Source organism: Hypanus sabinus, chromosome 7, assembly GCF_030144855.1.
Source record: "Hypanus sabinus isolate sHypSab1 chromosome 7, sHypSab1.hap1, whole genome shotgun sequence".
NCBI lineage: Eukaryota > Metazoa > Chordata > Chondrichthyes > Myliobatiformes > Dasyatidae > Hypanus > Hypanus sabinus.
This window is the reverse complement of record NC_082712.1, coordinates 171,581,256-171,598,212: the sequence shown is the minus strand read 5'-3', so window position 1 is coordinate 171,598,212 and position 16,957 is coordinate 171,581,256. Positions and strand designations below refer to the sequence as shown.

The following is a 16,957-nucleotide window of genomic DNA, read 5'->3' as shown; positions in this document are numbered from 1 at the left end:
AAAACAGTTCTGAATTGTCTTATTGCTTATTTCTCTGCAACTACCAGTGACAAAAATCACTGTGTTTTGAACACAAACACATGCAACTGATGCAATTTAAAAACCATCCTAAGCACAATGCGGTTCCTAACAGCCACACACAATTTTAAGCAACTGCTGCTAGTCAGAAACTGGTCAGCAACACTCTCCTGTCCCAATTAAGGAGCGTAGTGTCCCAAATAAATGAAGGGAACCCCAAATATTTTCTTGATTAGTTTTGTTCTTTATGAGTTGTCCCAAAAAAGCAGCTACTGCAATTAACTGATGACCCAATTATCTGGAATCCACTGAATATAAAAAAAGTATTGAAAAAAGATACCAAAAAGAAGCAAACTATAGTGAAGTAGTGTACACGGGTTCAAGTCCATTCAGAAATCTGATGGTAGAGGGGAAGACGCTGTTCCTGAATCATTGAGTGTGTGCCTGATGGTGGCAATGAGAAGAGGGCATGTCTTGAATAATAAGGATACAGCCTTTCTGAGGTATTGCCTTTTGAAAATCCAACCAAGTATCTTAGTAAAGAATGGAAAGGAAAGACTGATATAAGCAGTTCTCTGGATCTTTGTCTTTTGGCTATCAGAATACGTTTGTGATATTGATTTAAGCTTGGAATGAGCTATGCTCTGTTGTTTCATGGCAGAGACTCAGGGCGCAGAAATGAAAAACTTCACTTGATTAAAGTCGGAGAGAATTCAGGATTATTTCAGGGTGAGTCATTACTTTCAGAAGAGGAAAGTCAAGAAGTAAGCAGACTGCAGTAATAAATGTCTGAGCCTCACAACATTGACGGTGAATGTGCCAGTGTGGATTTCCAAGGAATAATCCATGACTCAAAAACACGAGTGACCAAGAATAGAAAAGCCTAAAAAAGTGATGGCTGCAGCCCAGTGCATCCAATGAAAAGTCTTCCCCACCATTGACCACATCTACAAGGAGCACTAACAGCAGAAAGCAGCATCTGTCAATCAAGGACCCCCATCACCCAGTGAATGCTCTCTTCTCACTACTGCCATCAGGAAGGAGGTACAGAAGCATTAGGTCCCACACCACAAAGTTCAGGAACAGTTATTACCGTTCGACCATCACGCTCCTGAACCAGCGTTGATAACTTCACTCACCTCAACTCTGAACTGATTCCACAATCTACGGACTCTATAGCCCATGTTCTCAGTACTTATTTATTTATTTGTTTGTTTATTTTGTATTTGCAGTTTCTCCTTTGCACATTATTTATCAATCTTTGTGTGTAGTTTTTCTTTGATTCTGTTGTATTCCTTTGTTATACTGTGAATGCCTGCAAGGAAAATGAATCTCAGGGTAGGATATGGTGACATATATGTACTTCGATAATAAATTTACTTTGAACTTTGAAAAAAAAACATATTGTTCTGTGACCATAAAAGCATCACTAAAGAAAGACAACATGGGGAATATTATGTATCCCATTATTATTACTCTCAAACATACCTGGTGAGGTCCCTCACAGGAGACTTCATGTTAAGCTTTATTTTGAATGGTTCTAGTCAATCTATTGGACCTCTTGGGAACTTTATAAGTGTAACCTTGACTTTTGCCAATGTTATGACAAATGAGAGGCTTCTCCTCATTCCCTTGTTTTATTAAAAGAAAGCACCACCTGGGGAAAGAGGCTTTATGTGTCTGTCTAACGTCCATGAACAGAATTCCCTCATGCTTGAACTCTGCACAAGGTTTAGGAGTTAATTGCAGTCTGCTAACTGAAGGTACTGTGATTGGTTGCTTGCACTCAACATGGAGACATAGAGAAGATGGTTACTTGTGGAAAATGAGAAGAGAATATGCATATATAATGTTTGTGAGATATGTGCTTAAAATTTCCTGTTTGTCTTTACAGTTTCAGAACATAGAACTACAGGATTTCACACCACAAACTTAATTAATGGAGCTCTTCAAACAATCATCTATATATTGCTCCTTGGTCTTAATCAACAAAATAGACTTCATAATTTGCAAATTGTCATTCTTCAAACAAATATATTCCCAGCCATTTTATGTTTTGCATTTATAAAGGATAACATTACACAGGATATAGAAAATCATAGCACTTTAATGAGTGCCAAATAATCTTTTATTCACAGTGCCACCTTCTGCATGTAGACTCCGTGGCCACTTTATTAGGTGCACCTGCTCACTAATGCAAATATCTAATTAGCCAATCCTGTTGTAGTAATTCAATGCATAAAAGCATGCATCCATGTTCAAGAGGTTCTGTTATTGGTCAGACCAAAAATCAGAATGGGGAAGAAATGAGATCTAAGTGATGTTGATCATGGAATGATTGTTGCTGCCATACCGGAAGGATTGAGAATCTCAGAAATTGCTGATTTCTTGGGGTTTTCACACATGACTAGAGTCACTAGAATAGTGCAAAAAAAAACCAAAAAACATCCAGTGAGTGGCAGTTTTGAGGGCGATAATGCCTTGTTAATGAGAAGTCAGGGGAGAATGGCCAGACTGGTTCAAGCTGACAGGAAGGTGACAGTAACTCAAATAAACATGCATTACAACAGCAGAAGAGCATTTCTGAATGAACAACACAACAAACTTTAAAGTGGACGGGCTACAGGGGCAAAAGGCAGCGAATGTGCACTCAGTGGCCATTTTATTAGGTAGCTAACAAAGCAACCAGTGAGTGTATGTGACGAACATTTGGAGCACAAATATCCATGCAAATAAGATTGCAAAAATCCAAGCAATTTATTGCAAGATGTTTACGGTGGAAGAACCAGAGGGAAAGTGTAGTGGGGGGGGTGGGTATGGGGAATGGGGTTGCTTTTAACCGACAGAGTTGCTATAGTCTGGAATAAACCAACTGAATGTGCAATAGAAAGTGTTTTGATAAAGGGGATCTAAATATGTGTTTGAAAAGGGGTAAATAAATGCATTGCTGTTGGGATAAGTAAAAGGAACATGATGCTTATTATTTCAAAATACAGACAAGCTAGCGATGACAGAACAAAATACCTCCTTCTGTACTGTGCTGTATAGTAGTTAGAGCATGGAATAGTCTATCACAGGAACAGGCCCTTTGTCCCACAATGGTAAATTAGCAATTAACTAGCCAACTAAACTAATCTCTTCTGCCTATACAATGTCCATATCCTTCTATGTTCCTAACATTCATTACCTATCTAAACATCTCTGAACAGTCCCTAATGTATCTGCCTCTGCCACTACCCCATATATAGATCTCTGTTTCTTTGAATATGTCCACTTGGCAGCTTTCACAGCTGCGCGGACCAACCATTGCTCCGAGAAGGAACTTTTTACACAGGCTGAAAACTGCGCAACACTTTAATAAAACATTATATAAAAGGCAATTCCAGCTGCGCGGGCAACAAAGGCGACGTGCGTCGGAGCGTTTTAACCCTGCGCGGGAAAGCAGCTTGGAGGGAAGAGTGAAACTCAGTTACTGATAGTGTAGCATCCCCTCCCAAATAAACCATGTTCGTTTTTATATTGCATTCTCCAACCCCTTTGATATTCCGTGTCGCAGTTCTTGTTTCAATTTTTCATCTTGTTAAAAATAACTTAGCCTTGGAAGCAGAACACAAGAATACATCAAGTGGCAATAAAAGTAGAAATAAGAACTCCATCAGCAAACTTGGTCTCAGCTTTGCCAAGAACACATATGATATGACGGTGGCAGTGTCGGAGACTAAGGAGAAGCTGTATGGGAGTGTTCAGTGGGAGAAATAGAATATATTAATCAAGAACCGGCCTGGATAACTTCACTCACTTCAACTCTGAGTAAGTCGGGGCCATTGCAAAGACCTCTACTAGAGGTTTGCGCAGACTTGCCATGTCGTAAAGAACTCTGACAAACTTCTACAGATGCGCAGCGGAACGGATCCTGACTGCTTGCATCACAGCCTGGCATGGAAGCACCAACGCCCAAGCACAGAAAAGCCTACAAAAAGTGTTGGATACAGCCCAATTCATCACAGGAAAAGCCCTCCCCACCATTGAGCCCCTTCAGAAGGAAGACTGCCAGACCATCAGGTTCATATATAACCACATAACAATTACAGCACGGAAACAGGCCATCTCGGCCCTTCTAGTCCGTGCCGAATGCTTACTCTCACCTAGTCCCACCGACCTGCACTCAGCCCATAACCCTCCATTCCTTTCCTGTCCATATACCTATACGATTTTACTTGAAATGACAATAACTGTTCAGTAACAGTTATTACCCTTCAACCATCAGGCTCCTGAACCGGCATGGATAATTTCACTCACCTCAACTCTGGACTGATTCCATAACCTCTGAACTCACTTTCAACGACTCTGCAGTATTATTTAGTTCTCAGTATTATTATTTATTTTAATTATTAGCACAGTTTGTCTTCTTTCGCTCCTTGGTTAAAAGTCAGTCTTTATTATTTATAGCTTTTCATAAATGTTATTGTATGTCCTTGTTTTCCCTTAAATGTTTGCAAGAAAATGAATCCCAGGGTTGTATATGGTGACATATATGTACTTCAATAATAAATTTACTTTGAACTTTGTTATACTACCTTGAAATTCATTCACAGGAGAATAAAAAAACTATAATAGAACCAGGGGAAAACTACACACGAAGACTGACAAATAACCAATGTGCAAATTGTGAAAATAAAAAAAAGTAATTAATAATAATAAATTAGTAATACTGAAAATATGAGTAGTAGAATCCTTGAAGTTCAGTCCAAAACTGCGTTCAGTGACCATTTCAGTGATGGGGTGAGTGAAGTTACCAACACTGGTTCAGGAGCCTGATGGTTGAGGGGCTGTTCCTGATCCTGGTGGAGTGGCACCTCCTTTCCGATGGCAGCAACGAGGAAAAAGAATGGCTCGGATGCTGAGGGTCCTTGATGATGGGTGCTGATTTCTATTGGTGACATATATGTACCTCGTTAATAAATTTATATTGACTTTCAAAGTCAGAATTGTATAAAGACGGATAACGCGGTTATGGTAGCGGTTAGTGCGACACTATTTCGCTCGGGGCGTTCCGGAGTTCAGGGTTCAATTTCTGTAAGAAATCTCTGTACGTCCTCACTGTGAAATACGTGGCTCTCCCTCAGGTGCTCCGGTTTCTTCCCGCAGTCCAATTATGTATCGGATAGGTTAATCGGTCATTGTATATTGTCCCGTGATTGGGTTAGGGTTAACCGGATTTATCGGGGGTTGCTGGGGCGGCGTGGCTTGAAGGGCCAAAAGGGCCTAAAATAAAATACAAATAACTTCCAAATTGAGGAAGGGTGAATCAAGTGGCTTTATTCCAGATTATGAGTTACCTATTAATATTGCATAAAATTAATTCATGAGAACTGCTATCTAGAGGTGACAGGATCACATAATGGGAATAATATTTGAAACTCACTAATCCTACACTAATTTATAGTATGTGTATTGTAAATCAAAGCGTCATTCAGTTTGTGCATTCTCTACATGAGCAGTTCTGCTCAGATTGTCCTTGTGCCTGAAGAACCTCCCGCCCGTGACCTTATGTTCCAATTCTACAGAGACTACTTTCCAGGAGATCAGTACTTCTATTACCAGTAAGTGTATCAGACAATGGGACCAGGCTACAGAATGGAATCAAATCTTTGATCTTGATGACTTTATAATCCATTGTTGATTACAGTGAACTCTAGCCTTCACGGGTGGAGTCAGAAGCATTCAGTTATGAGACAGCTCTCTGTTCCTCTCCCTTACGCAGTCAGACCCCACTGGCTTCATTAGGCAGTATATACATCACTTTCCTTTGCAGGACAAAATCCAGTTTCATCTCCAAGCATTTGGCGAGAAGAGAGCAAACTGATAAAATCATACATGGGGTTAAGCCGGAATGCCATTTTGCTCCATTCTGACAGGCATTGCCTTGCACGAGGCAAATCTCTGCAAAAGCCACATTGAAGGAAAATAATTTAGGAATGGTGGGTGACTCGCTCACTTAAACCTTCCCCGCATTACAGCAGGACTCCGCCAAGCTCCGCCTTGAAAGGAGGTTTGGGCACATGGGGCTTGCAACCCCATTCCGTAAAAACCCAGAGCTACAGGAACGCCATTAGAAGCTCCAAAGAGCCCGTCCATGGGAGGGGAAGGATCTTCGAAGATGGGCTACACCTGGGGACGACTTTAAAGACTGGCTCGGGACAGAGGAATTTGGCCAGCTGCTGATGGCAGTGTATACTCCAACAGGGGCGATAGGCTTAAGAAGAAGGAGAAGACATTATAGTAGGGCAATTAATAATAGAAACTTAATGATGCAGTGCTTGGTTAGAAACACTGGTTAATATTCCAAAGCAGTGTCATTAGATTACTGTTTTGGAAAGAAAAAGGCCTCAAAGAGGTGCCGGGGAATGTAATTATAAGGCGTTAAAGGTTACCAGGAAACGGCCGGAGAATGAGCTGGAGGGGGATAAATCAGTCATGACGGAATGGCGGAGCAGATTCGATGGATCGAATGGCTTCTCTGTCTTATAATGGTTGTTTGTCCTGAACCCCGGTGTTACGAAAGCAAGTTGTCAGCGACATTTTTCATTTTATTTGAAATGAGACATAATGCAAGCACTTGCGGAAGATGGTGACAGTCTTGAAGCTGGTAAGACCGTCCAGCAGTTGTGTAGGAACCCAACGAAGATCTCCAAATTTGGAGAGAAAATGAGGAGCTCGCAAAGCGCGCCAAGGCAAAGTGCCTTCAGGCTATGTCTCAACTTCGGGTAAATTCTCACCGCGCTTAATAAGACCAAAATAAAATTAGATTCCGCAAACTTGTACATTCTTCCCGCAAGAAAACGGCGGGAATAAAATCGTGGTTTGGCGTTCAGCGACAAGTCAGGAGATAACCCCATATTGGAAGAAATTCTTTGGAGAGCTCGGGATAAGCGAAGACAAGATAATACTGTAGCTGTTACTCCACCCATTCACAAAATGTTCTCGAAAATTGTGGAAACAACGGGATCTTTAAAGCAGTCCTTGACCAATCTCGGATACCTTTGCAGCGTCAATGCGTAAGGGCCTAACTTATCAAAGTTAGAAATCTCATTTCAACAATAAACCTGATCCGTCAGTAAGTCCCTTGACCTTACAACCAGGGAGTTCATGCTGCCCCATTAATATCCTTTGATTTTCAATTACACGGCTTTCAAAATTCGTTGAGTAAATAATCACGTAGGAGTTACAATAGGGGTTTTAAACCGAGGGGAAAACACCACCAGCTATCTTTTCTTCAGCGTCTCTTTATTCACCAATGATTTTGTTCTGCGCGGTATTATTTTAATCACAGAATGACTTCTCTGTAGAACAATGGAGTTTTAGGGTCCATGTTTTTCACAACGGTAGCCGGTAGATCAAACAGATCCGTTCGGGTAAATCGCGAACTTTTATATGTTTATGATCCCTCAGTCCATATATTCGTATCTTTCTACAGAATTCGTTCTTGCACTGTTGATATTAAGGGTAAGAAACACTGTGGAAATACAACTCTCTAATTTTGCACCTTCTTACTGCACGGCTCTGGAATTTGTAAGGCGGTTTTGGAATCAAAGCGAACCCTCAAATAAAGGGCGCGCACACACACACGCACACACAAAAATGCAGATTTTTTACTAAGTTTTGATCACAATCACGCCGTTGCAATGGTTTTAGTAAAAAAAAAGCCAAATCGTGATGTTTCGTCGCAGTTGGTTAAATTCCGCGGGCTATTCAATACAATCTTTCCACTGAATTAATGCATTGGTTCCTATCGAATATCCAAAATCCATTGCTACCCAACTAACATCGGTGGGCAATTGAGGCATGCAAAAACAGTGTCACAACTGTGTGCAGGTCGATGAATTAAGTGTCGCAGCTGGGACAATTTTGCAGTTAATTTGCAATTATTTTAAAAAGCCTCAACTTCAATTATTCCGACTTCTAATCGTGACAAACAAGATGGCGGTCTTGGATTGGTACTTTTCTCTTATCGCAGTTTTGAATAGTTCGCCAATTGCGATTACTTTATTAACTACCAAAATTCTTTAATTTGTTATAGTCTATTTCTAATAAGTAATAAAATATCGGTGAAGTTATTTCAGAGTCCCGCGTCTATTCGAGTCCGTGCTGAGGTGAAAACAGGATGCGAATTTTCATTCTACGCCATGTAAGGACGAGTTATCCTAAAATAAAGACGTAGAGTGTTTCTTTAGAGGAACTCGGTTTAAAATAAAACGAAAAGGCATTTAAAATGGCGAGATTACTCTTCTAGTAAATAGTGCATTTGGAAACATCCTTAAAGCGAGGCGGAAAGCCTGAATGTCAAAGCTGAATATTCTGGGGCGGGTTTATTTGTGAAACTGCGGAAAGAGAAAAAATATCGGAATCTTGTTTATTGTCAATCATAAGTCGGAATCATTAAAACTAAGACTTTAAATAATTGCAACTAGAAAAGGACTATGCCCCCAAATTTCAGAGCAAAACAGGTTCCAACGCAAGAAAAGCTTTAAAGCCAATATCCTTAATTAGTGAAAGCTGTTGGATCTTCTGTTCCGAAAACATTTATTCAACGTTTGTCTCTTCAGGTGTAACGACCGATGTCTACTATCTGTGAAATCTTCGCTCTGAGCTCGGACTGTGGCCGCGGAAATTACACCTGCGCCTTAAAGTTGCAACGTCTTGATTATTCGTAATTGGTGTATTAATTGCCACATGTACCGAGATACTGCGGGTCGCTTCTTGTTCGCCTGTCATCCAGACAGTCCTCTCCATACTGGAGGAAGAATAATAACAGAATGCAAAATGAAGTGTTACAGTTACCGCCAAAGTGCAAGGCAGGTAGACAAATAAAGAGGGAGGTTCATGTCCAGGTACATTGGGAGATCAAGAAAATCAGAATCAGGTTTTGCGGTAGCAGTAAGACATAAAATATACCATAAGTTACAATAAACAAACATATAAAATAATTAAATTAGTGCAAAAAGGGAGTTTAGCATTTAGGATAATTCTTTACAATGACTTGGTTTGATGGCGTTTGCAGGGTTTAATTTGTAAATGTGCGCAGTATTACTTGTAATGCGAATGCACAGAACGTATTGGTACGAGTTCCTTCTCGGAAAACCGTTGAAGTGCGTTCAATATAATGTAGACCGAGCCTTTTTTTTGTGTCCGAATTCAAATATACAAGGAACGATGATTCTAAATAAATTGATAACAAGGGGGCTTCTCTCGAGAGTGGTTGTCTTCGCGTTTGTTATTCTCGCTGTCTTCACCTCCGCGCCGACAATGTGCAAGGCGCGGTGCCGGCTTCATTTGGGGACGTGCTCCAGGTCGGGCCCAAGTTTACGCCGGGCACCGAGTGACAAAAAGAAGCCTCCGCCGCTCCACCGTTTTGTACAGAAGAAAGGAACTGCCTGCGGCCAGCTCAACCACACTGGCTCACGGTCCAAAAAAAACCCCTCACTTTCCAAAGCGGAAGTGGCGGAGAAAGTTGAGTATGACCCCTCGCCCCCAATTAACACAGACTTTCAATTATCTCGTCTGTTTTTTTAAGATAGTGCCAGATTCCCGATCTAATTAAAATGGTGCGCAGCGCGTGTATGCGAGTGGTGTATGTGTTTTTTAAAGAGTCCTTTTCGTTCATAAACTCGTCTGGAACTGCGGGCAAAGCTTCTTTCAGGGCCATTTGACTCATGATTCAATAAGGATGAAAATAGTGCGTTTCGTTTTTCTGTGAGTTACCACAAACACGTCCCGTTCGTGCAATCACACAGGTTATAATTTTTTCTCTACCCGGGTCAACAACAGAATCGAAAGCAATAGTCGGGATTCCCTGTAACACCCAACAAGCACGTCTACACACAGAGTGGTTGGTTATTCGGACTTGCTGCGCGCCTCTAGCTTCGGGGTTAAGTCCACGGGCCAACAACAGACAAGCGCACTCTTTGATATTCCTGAGCACAGTCTCGGGCCGTGTTGCCTGTCTTCGATCCAGGGATTCACTGATATCCACTGAACAACCAGCTCCCCACACCGTCCCTCATTTTTTCTCGTAAATGTGGCAACAAAACAAAAAATATATATAAAGTGGTAGGGAAATAATTCCGATTCCTGAAATGTGCACACGTGTCAAAAATTTAAATTTATTTAAAGTTGATTTAAGACGATCCTGCTTTTAAATGTCATGAACGATTCGTTACTATGGGATATAGTTGTTTCGGATACAATCCTCCCAGGCCCAATTGCATTGGGACGGAATATAGAATAAATATCTAAAATGTGAAATATTTTGAAATGAATAGCGGATCTTCAATTCTCCGCAGTTGGTAGTCTGTGTCACTATTTCTGGGGTTCGGTATATTACGAAACTAAATATACCTCAAATTTAAGGAGGTAAAACTACGGCGAACCCACCGACTAACAGTTGACAATATCGGCGGAATAGCACCAAATGATGACAGAGTTGAATTCGGTTGTCAAACACAATCCTTCATAGCCAGTAGTTTGTGTTGGCATTGTAAAATCTTAATGGGAGAATCCTTCGGAATTACGGGCTACATCATATTGTACATTTATCACATTACGTTGGCGATAATAATCGATAGGTTGTTTTGTTTCGATTTGTTAATACAAATAAAGTCTCTTTATCGTAGTTTAAAACATCCCCATCAAGCAACTAATGGGCCTAAACGAGGCGAGCTTCAACTTCAATGAGAAACGAGAATTCGAAAATTAACACAGGTAAACAAAACGTAACACGGATCCGGAGCTTGGAAGTCTGTTCCCAATTAACCCTTAAGATAAATCAGTCATTCTACAACCCAGTGTAACACGTGAACCCGCAACATTATTGCCGCTCCTGTTGTAGTTCTCAGATTCCATAAAATGGAGCCTTATGGAATTCAACTGAGTGAATCTTCGGTGTTTTTACATTTTTATTCCCCAGTCTGCCAGTAAATAGAACTTTACATAGACAACACAGGTCTGTTTAGTGGCTGTATTTTATTTCACGAATTTCTTTATCTTGTCGGTATTTGGGAGGAATAACGGCAGCCTTTGACAGACCAGCACACTGGGAAATACCACGGAGGTTACAATGAAGCCCGACTTTTTTTGAAAAGCAAAGCAACCCAAGCATTGACCTTCAAAGTTGCTCAGAGCAACAAGATTAGATTCTTTGTCCTTCCGGTATTCGTTGGTCTCTCAATTTTGGGGGGGTTGCCCTCAATATTTCCCCGCCCCCACCTTTAGTCCCGAACAAATTGCTTGATAACCAGGTCCCTTTTTAATTAAAAGGTCTTATCGGAGATGTCAAGAAGGGAATTGATTGGATTGTGCTGAAAAACGGCTGATCTTCCCCAGATTTTTGAGACCCTTGTTATTCAGAAAGGGAGCGCAGCTGGGTCCTGAGAGAGGGAGGCGTCCCGTTTCAACACCCCTCGATGGCCAGACTTGGCAGAAGGTATAATCTTCACACCAATGTAACGTCTTTCCCACGGCCAGCTTTCCAGCCAGACAATGAACCTTGAGATGCTTTCCGCCAGATCTACGTCCGTGGCAAGATACGAAGGCCGCTCAGCCCATCTGGTACATCTTCCTCCCGCCCTTAGTTGTACAGCTTTCAGCGGCGACCTCATCAGCAACTCGGAGGGCTCACCGCCAGTCACAACAGCCTTCACCTCAAACAAAATGTTTCTTTCTAAAGCTTTTCCCAATTGGCCAATTCAAACGGTTTCAGAGTAAATAAAAGCAGAAAATACCGGGAATATTTCACAGGTGAGGTGGCACCTGCGAGTGTTTTCAATATTTTTCTATTTGTACTTCAGATTACCAGTGTCCGTAGTTGCAGACTAAAGTTCATACACAAATGATTCAATTGCCAACGCTTTACTCTGCAGTAACAGTGTTTCCTTGATCAGACATTCTGGTTGCCCGTTCACTTCATGCCTGTTGTTAAATGTCAGATGCTAGTGAAAATCCTATTTATCTCGGAATAGTGAGGACACAACATTGTTATTTTTAAAACCACGAGTGGAATAAAATGCTCGCCTAGGTTTTTTTTAAATGAGGATTTCCAAGGAAAAGTGAAATATAATAAACGAAATAATCAAACCATTGGCTAGAGGTCCGCTAAAGTAAATGTCAATGTAACGCGTTTTATAAACTCCCGCGGAGAGGAATAAAAAGCCAACGTTTCGGGTCAAGATACTCCATCCGGACTCAATGAAAGGTCTCGGCCCGAAATGTCGTCTCTTTATTCACCTCCATAGATGCTGCCTGACCTGCTGGGTTCCTCCAGCATTTTGTGCTTCTGACTCTGGATTTCTAGCGTCTGCAGAACTCCTTCTGTGTCTATAAACTTCGAGATGAGAATTATAAATTTAAATTTAACTCGCTCAGCTCCCTTCCCACATCACCACTTTCACAACCGCGATATAACTTGCATCTCTTAAATAAACTCTGGTTATGGCGCCGCAACTTTCACCAATGTCCTCTCTGTTCAAAACCTGAGTGGACCCCGCGTGGTAAAACTACTGTCTTCTTTTGTGGAGGGGACGGGGGTTATGGACGTTTTAAGATCGCGCGCTATTTCACCTTTATTTGGCCGCAGATTCCAATCACTTGGGTTCATGTCACGCACTGACCCTGTAAATTACTCTTTTAAAGCGAGGTTATATGACTCGTTTAAAAAAAAAATGAACTACGACCCGTTGGCGCTAATGCTAGAGGTTTGTGTGTCTTATAAATATCGAAAAGCGCTTAGTATTTCAGTTCAACCTCAGTATAGTCAGTTAAAGAAACAAGAAACAAGTTCCACTCCCACCACCCTCTTTCTCCCTCCGTTATTTGGAAACCCAAAATATCACGAGAATGAAATCAAAACAAGCACAAGATAATTTGTACAAAACTGGCACAGTGGGAACGAGACGAGGAAACTAATCTGCGACACCTTATGTTTTCTTCACTATGCATTTGATTTTGTACCAGGTCCCTAAAGGGGTCATTCATGAACCCCTAGTTTTCGCCCTTTGGAACAAGCGCATCTATATCCAGGTGAGCGACGGCAGGGAGTTTGCAATAAGAGTTCTGTCAAATTTTCCGTGCGCGTTCAAGTAACTTGAGCTGCGCCTGACAATCGGAGAACCATTTAAATTGTGAATTAAAACGGGTTGGAAATCGGGAAAAGAAGAACGGAAAATGTTAGGAGCACTCCGCGGATCAGGCGGCATCCGACTGTCACCGGTATTTTTTTAGTTTAATTGGTTCTTTAACCGGATTGTGAAGTTTATGTCCGGAAATATTCTGGGACAAAGCAGGCACACCATTAGATATCAGATGAGAAATGTTGTTATTCTTTAAATAAAAGCGTTCATATTTTGTTTCCGAACTTTGCCCGACTTCTTCCGGCAAGCTTCGCCCGACTTCAGTGCCGACCTGGGAAAACGCTGTCGGGAAAGTCGGATTTGCGTTCTCACTTTGTTTCGCTATGAACCCCCTCCTCTCCTCAACAGACGCCCACCCAACTTGCTCCTTTTTGATTCTTCGCGAACTGACTTACTGCAAACTGAAGCTGCTCTGACGCGACACAGCCCGCCGCCGGAGTAAACGGTCTTGGAGACTGGTTTCACGTGAAGACAAAACCTATTTCGACAATTAAAATCGTCCTAACAATGCAGAATACGAACCCTTTCTTGTTGACTGGCGTTCTTTTATTGTGTGTTGCTTGGCTAATAATCAAAACTTTTAAAAGATTGTTTCTGTTTATTATACCCCCTTACCTTGATTCCTGCTTGCTGTCTGCGTGTCAACGCAATGGTTAAGGTAGCCACCATTGGTGAACATCCTCGCCTGGCTGGGTGGCGCTTGACTCGGAGCGGGGGCCCCGAACGCTCCGTAGCGACAAGCCCCGGCCGTGCCGGTGAACTGGCCGGAGAAGTGCACGGTAAATGCGCTAAGGCAGTGGTCATCGTGCGGTTCCGTGGAGCTCCAGCTCGGCTCCTGTTTGATGAAGGAAGGGTGTCCGATCGGAGCGCTATAAGAAGCGCCCGGGTGGAAGTCCAGCACGGGGGTCCACTGAGGCGCGCCGCTCCCCGGCATCGCGCAACTGCCGTTACCCGGAGTCAGCGTGGAGACCGCGGGTAGCAAAGAGTTCAGGTCTCGCACGTCGGAGCCCATGGTATCCACCGCCTCTTTAAACCAAGTCGAATCAATCGTTTATTTATTTTTCTCCCTCTTTCTTTAAATGAGCCAAATTTCTGTCCCCCCTCCCTCCAACAATCCCAGCACCAGCTGCTCGGTGTCCAGAAATTCCACACTCCTCAACAATGTTTTGAGGCGTACAGCGGCGTCGCTGATGGGATGGCGAGGTGTGGGTGTTGGAACACCAGCCACTCTTCGGCCACATGTGTCGGATCGGATTGGAGACTCCCGGCCTGAAATACTGGAGGAGGTGGAGTCTGCAACTTCTGACCAGAGACCTCCTCCCTAGCTGAGTGGTAGAACACCCCCCCCCACCAACTCCCCCTCCCTTCCTGAGCTGGTTTGGACGAAGAGGATACATGTGAACGGAGAGGGGGAGAAAAGGAGGGAGGGTGGGGGTTGTAGGAGCGGCGGTGGTGGGGTGGGTGGGTGGGATTTAGCCCTAACGTTGAATGAGTCTGCCATTCACGTCAGAAACGCCAAGTCGAATTCTATCAAAGTTGCCCCTTGTTTTCTGAAGAGCTTCTCCTAGAAACGGAACCCGCGCAGCAGACGAGTAAGTGGGCTTGTCCGTTCGGCCGCAAAACCTACTTAAACATTTCTTTTTGAACTGGAAGCGAGGTGTATCAAATCGAAACCGGGCCGTTTATAATCTCTGCAAGAAGTTATGTCTTCGCATCAGGGTATTTGTTGGAGGTTTAAACCCCGTGGATGATATTCCAAAGAATAATTTATTTTAAATGAAAAAGTCCTTTATCACTTAATTCACAATCCCAGTAACACCTCGGGGATGAGTTCTGGTGTCCCGGTCAGTTATGAAGCAGTGTGTTATAATTTGCTGTAAACTGAATTAATTGCAAATCGAGACACATGGAGCTAAAACTTGAGTAGAACATTGTCTAATCTTATCCTGCACACGACGGGGTTATTGACCGGCGTGCTGGTAATTTGGAACGAGGGGCTGATGTAAATATGAATGAATCATTAGCTTTATAGTGTGTGTGTGTGTGTGTGTGTGTGTGTGTGTGTGTGTGTGTGTGTGTGTGTGTGTGTGTGTGTGTGTGTGTGTGTGTGTGTGTGTGTGTGTGTGTGAGAGAGAGAGAGAGAGAGAGATCTATGGAACAGGAGAGAGGCATCAGTTCCAAGTGACAGACCTCAATCCATTAAAGAAGCGGGCAGTGTATAAACGGCATTTAAAACGTTAATGAAGTCTCCACTGGCAGGCGATTACTTGTTGCCTGACGTGTTTTCCTTTTAATTTTCACACGGTCCAGGAATCCGACGGTCAGTTAAACAGAGCTCGTTAAATTTGTTGTCTTTTCAAAAAAAAAGTGGTTCAGGTTAATAGGGATTGGAGTCAGTAGACACGTGAAATCCACACCAGCGGACAGCTAGTGCCAGGGGTTGAGGGAAACGCGTGAGGTGCGCAGATACCTCAAACACTTCTATATTTTTTTTAAATGCGGCGTTAATTTGCTAACAATATAACCAACACTGTAGTGGAGCCTGTTTAACGGAGCAGTGTAAGATTGTACAGAGTAATTCAGTAAATGAACCTGCATTCTGTTAATGTGTATTACGCACAAATGAAATACACTAAGCTGGAAATTATATTCATTCATATCTTACTGCAAACATTCATAAACTTCACGGCCACAATGTTTGAAGAGCAAAGCGACGTTGCTGTGCTGCGTAAACCAGGTTACTTCAGATCAATTTGTAAAAATCAGACATTTCTCCCCTTCGTAAGTTATAACCTAGAACCAAGGTATAAAATAATATTTTCGAATCGTCGGGCAAAGGCGATGTTCAATTTTACCCGTTAGAATACATGTTTATGAATTTTTACAGTAATAACTGATAGAAGAATGGTCCCTTTTTAAATAATATTCCCTGGAGCACCCACATACAAACGCTGTGCTAGAACATAGACACACTGATGAAGGCTTGTGCCGGTGAAGTTACAAAATAGCACCGTGGTTTTATTGCTCCGGCCTAAAAACAATAATCACATCAAAAGTTCAAAATAGTTTTCTGAAGGTTTGGGGAAGGACGCATTAATCAATATCCACGAGAAGAAGCTACGGAAAGACCACAATCATTTCTTTGCCTTTCAAAGTGCTACGGCGCCTCACATTAAGAGCAGGAGGTTGTATTAAGTGTGTGTTGCTTGGGTCTATTAAGTGTTGGCGTTTTATTTTAAAATGGGCGTCATTTTTAATTTTGATATACGATTAAGAGGAAGTAAAATGAGATTCTTTCTGTCACTACCCGCTGATTTCTGTTATATCTTTAAATCGAGTTAAACTTTAGGCATAATATGGCAGATAATTGCATGTTTTATTGAAATTATTATTGTCATTGCTGTAATAAACTATAATACGCATGACGGTCAGAGTTTGTCTGTCATTTTCCATTGATTCTATTGTATTTCTTTGTTCTATTGTGAATGCCTGCAAGGAATCTGGGGGTAGTATGTGGTGACATATTCGTACGTTGATAATAAATCCACTTTAATTGTTATTACTATTACTACGACTATTTTGCTTACAGCTAATTAAAGCTCACGATCCTTCGATAAATTGCCCCGACTTGTGACTGGCATCGCAGCTGGAAGAGGGTTTTGAATGGGAAGACGGACCTGCCCGGTGTACGACGGGTTTTGTAACTCACAGACCTAACCAAATGTGAACGCATCGGATTATCTGGGGGGCGGGGT

The 16,957-nt window shown here is 42.2% G+C and overlaps 1 protein-coding gene across 2 annotated transcripts in view; it reads right to left on the bottom strand.

The window, feature by feature from the left end:
* The window catches only part of LOC132397398 (Wilms tumor protein homolog), a 144,424-nt gene extending 129,989 nt beyond the window's left edge, over positions 1 to 14,435 (bottom strand). For both annotated transcript variants that reach the window (XM_059976119.1, XM_059976120.1), the window contains exon 1: positions 13,818 to 14,435. In XM_059976119.1, the coding sequence (XP_059832102.1) occupies positions 13,818 to 14,214 (397 nt within the window). In that variant the 5' untranslated portion in view covers positions 14,215 to 14,435. The remainder of the gene's footprint in view (positions 1 to 13,817) is intronic.
* Between the last annotated feature and the right edge of the window lie 2,522 nt (positions 14,436 to 16,957).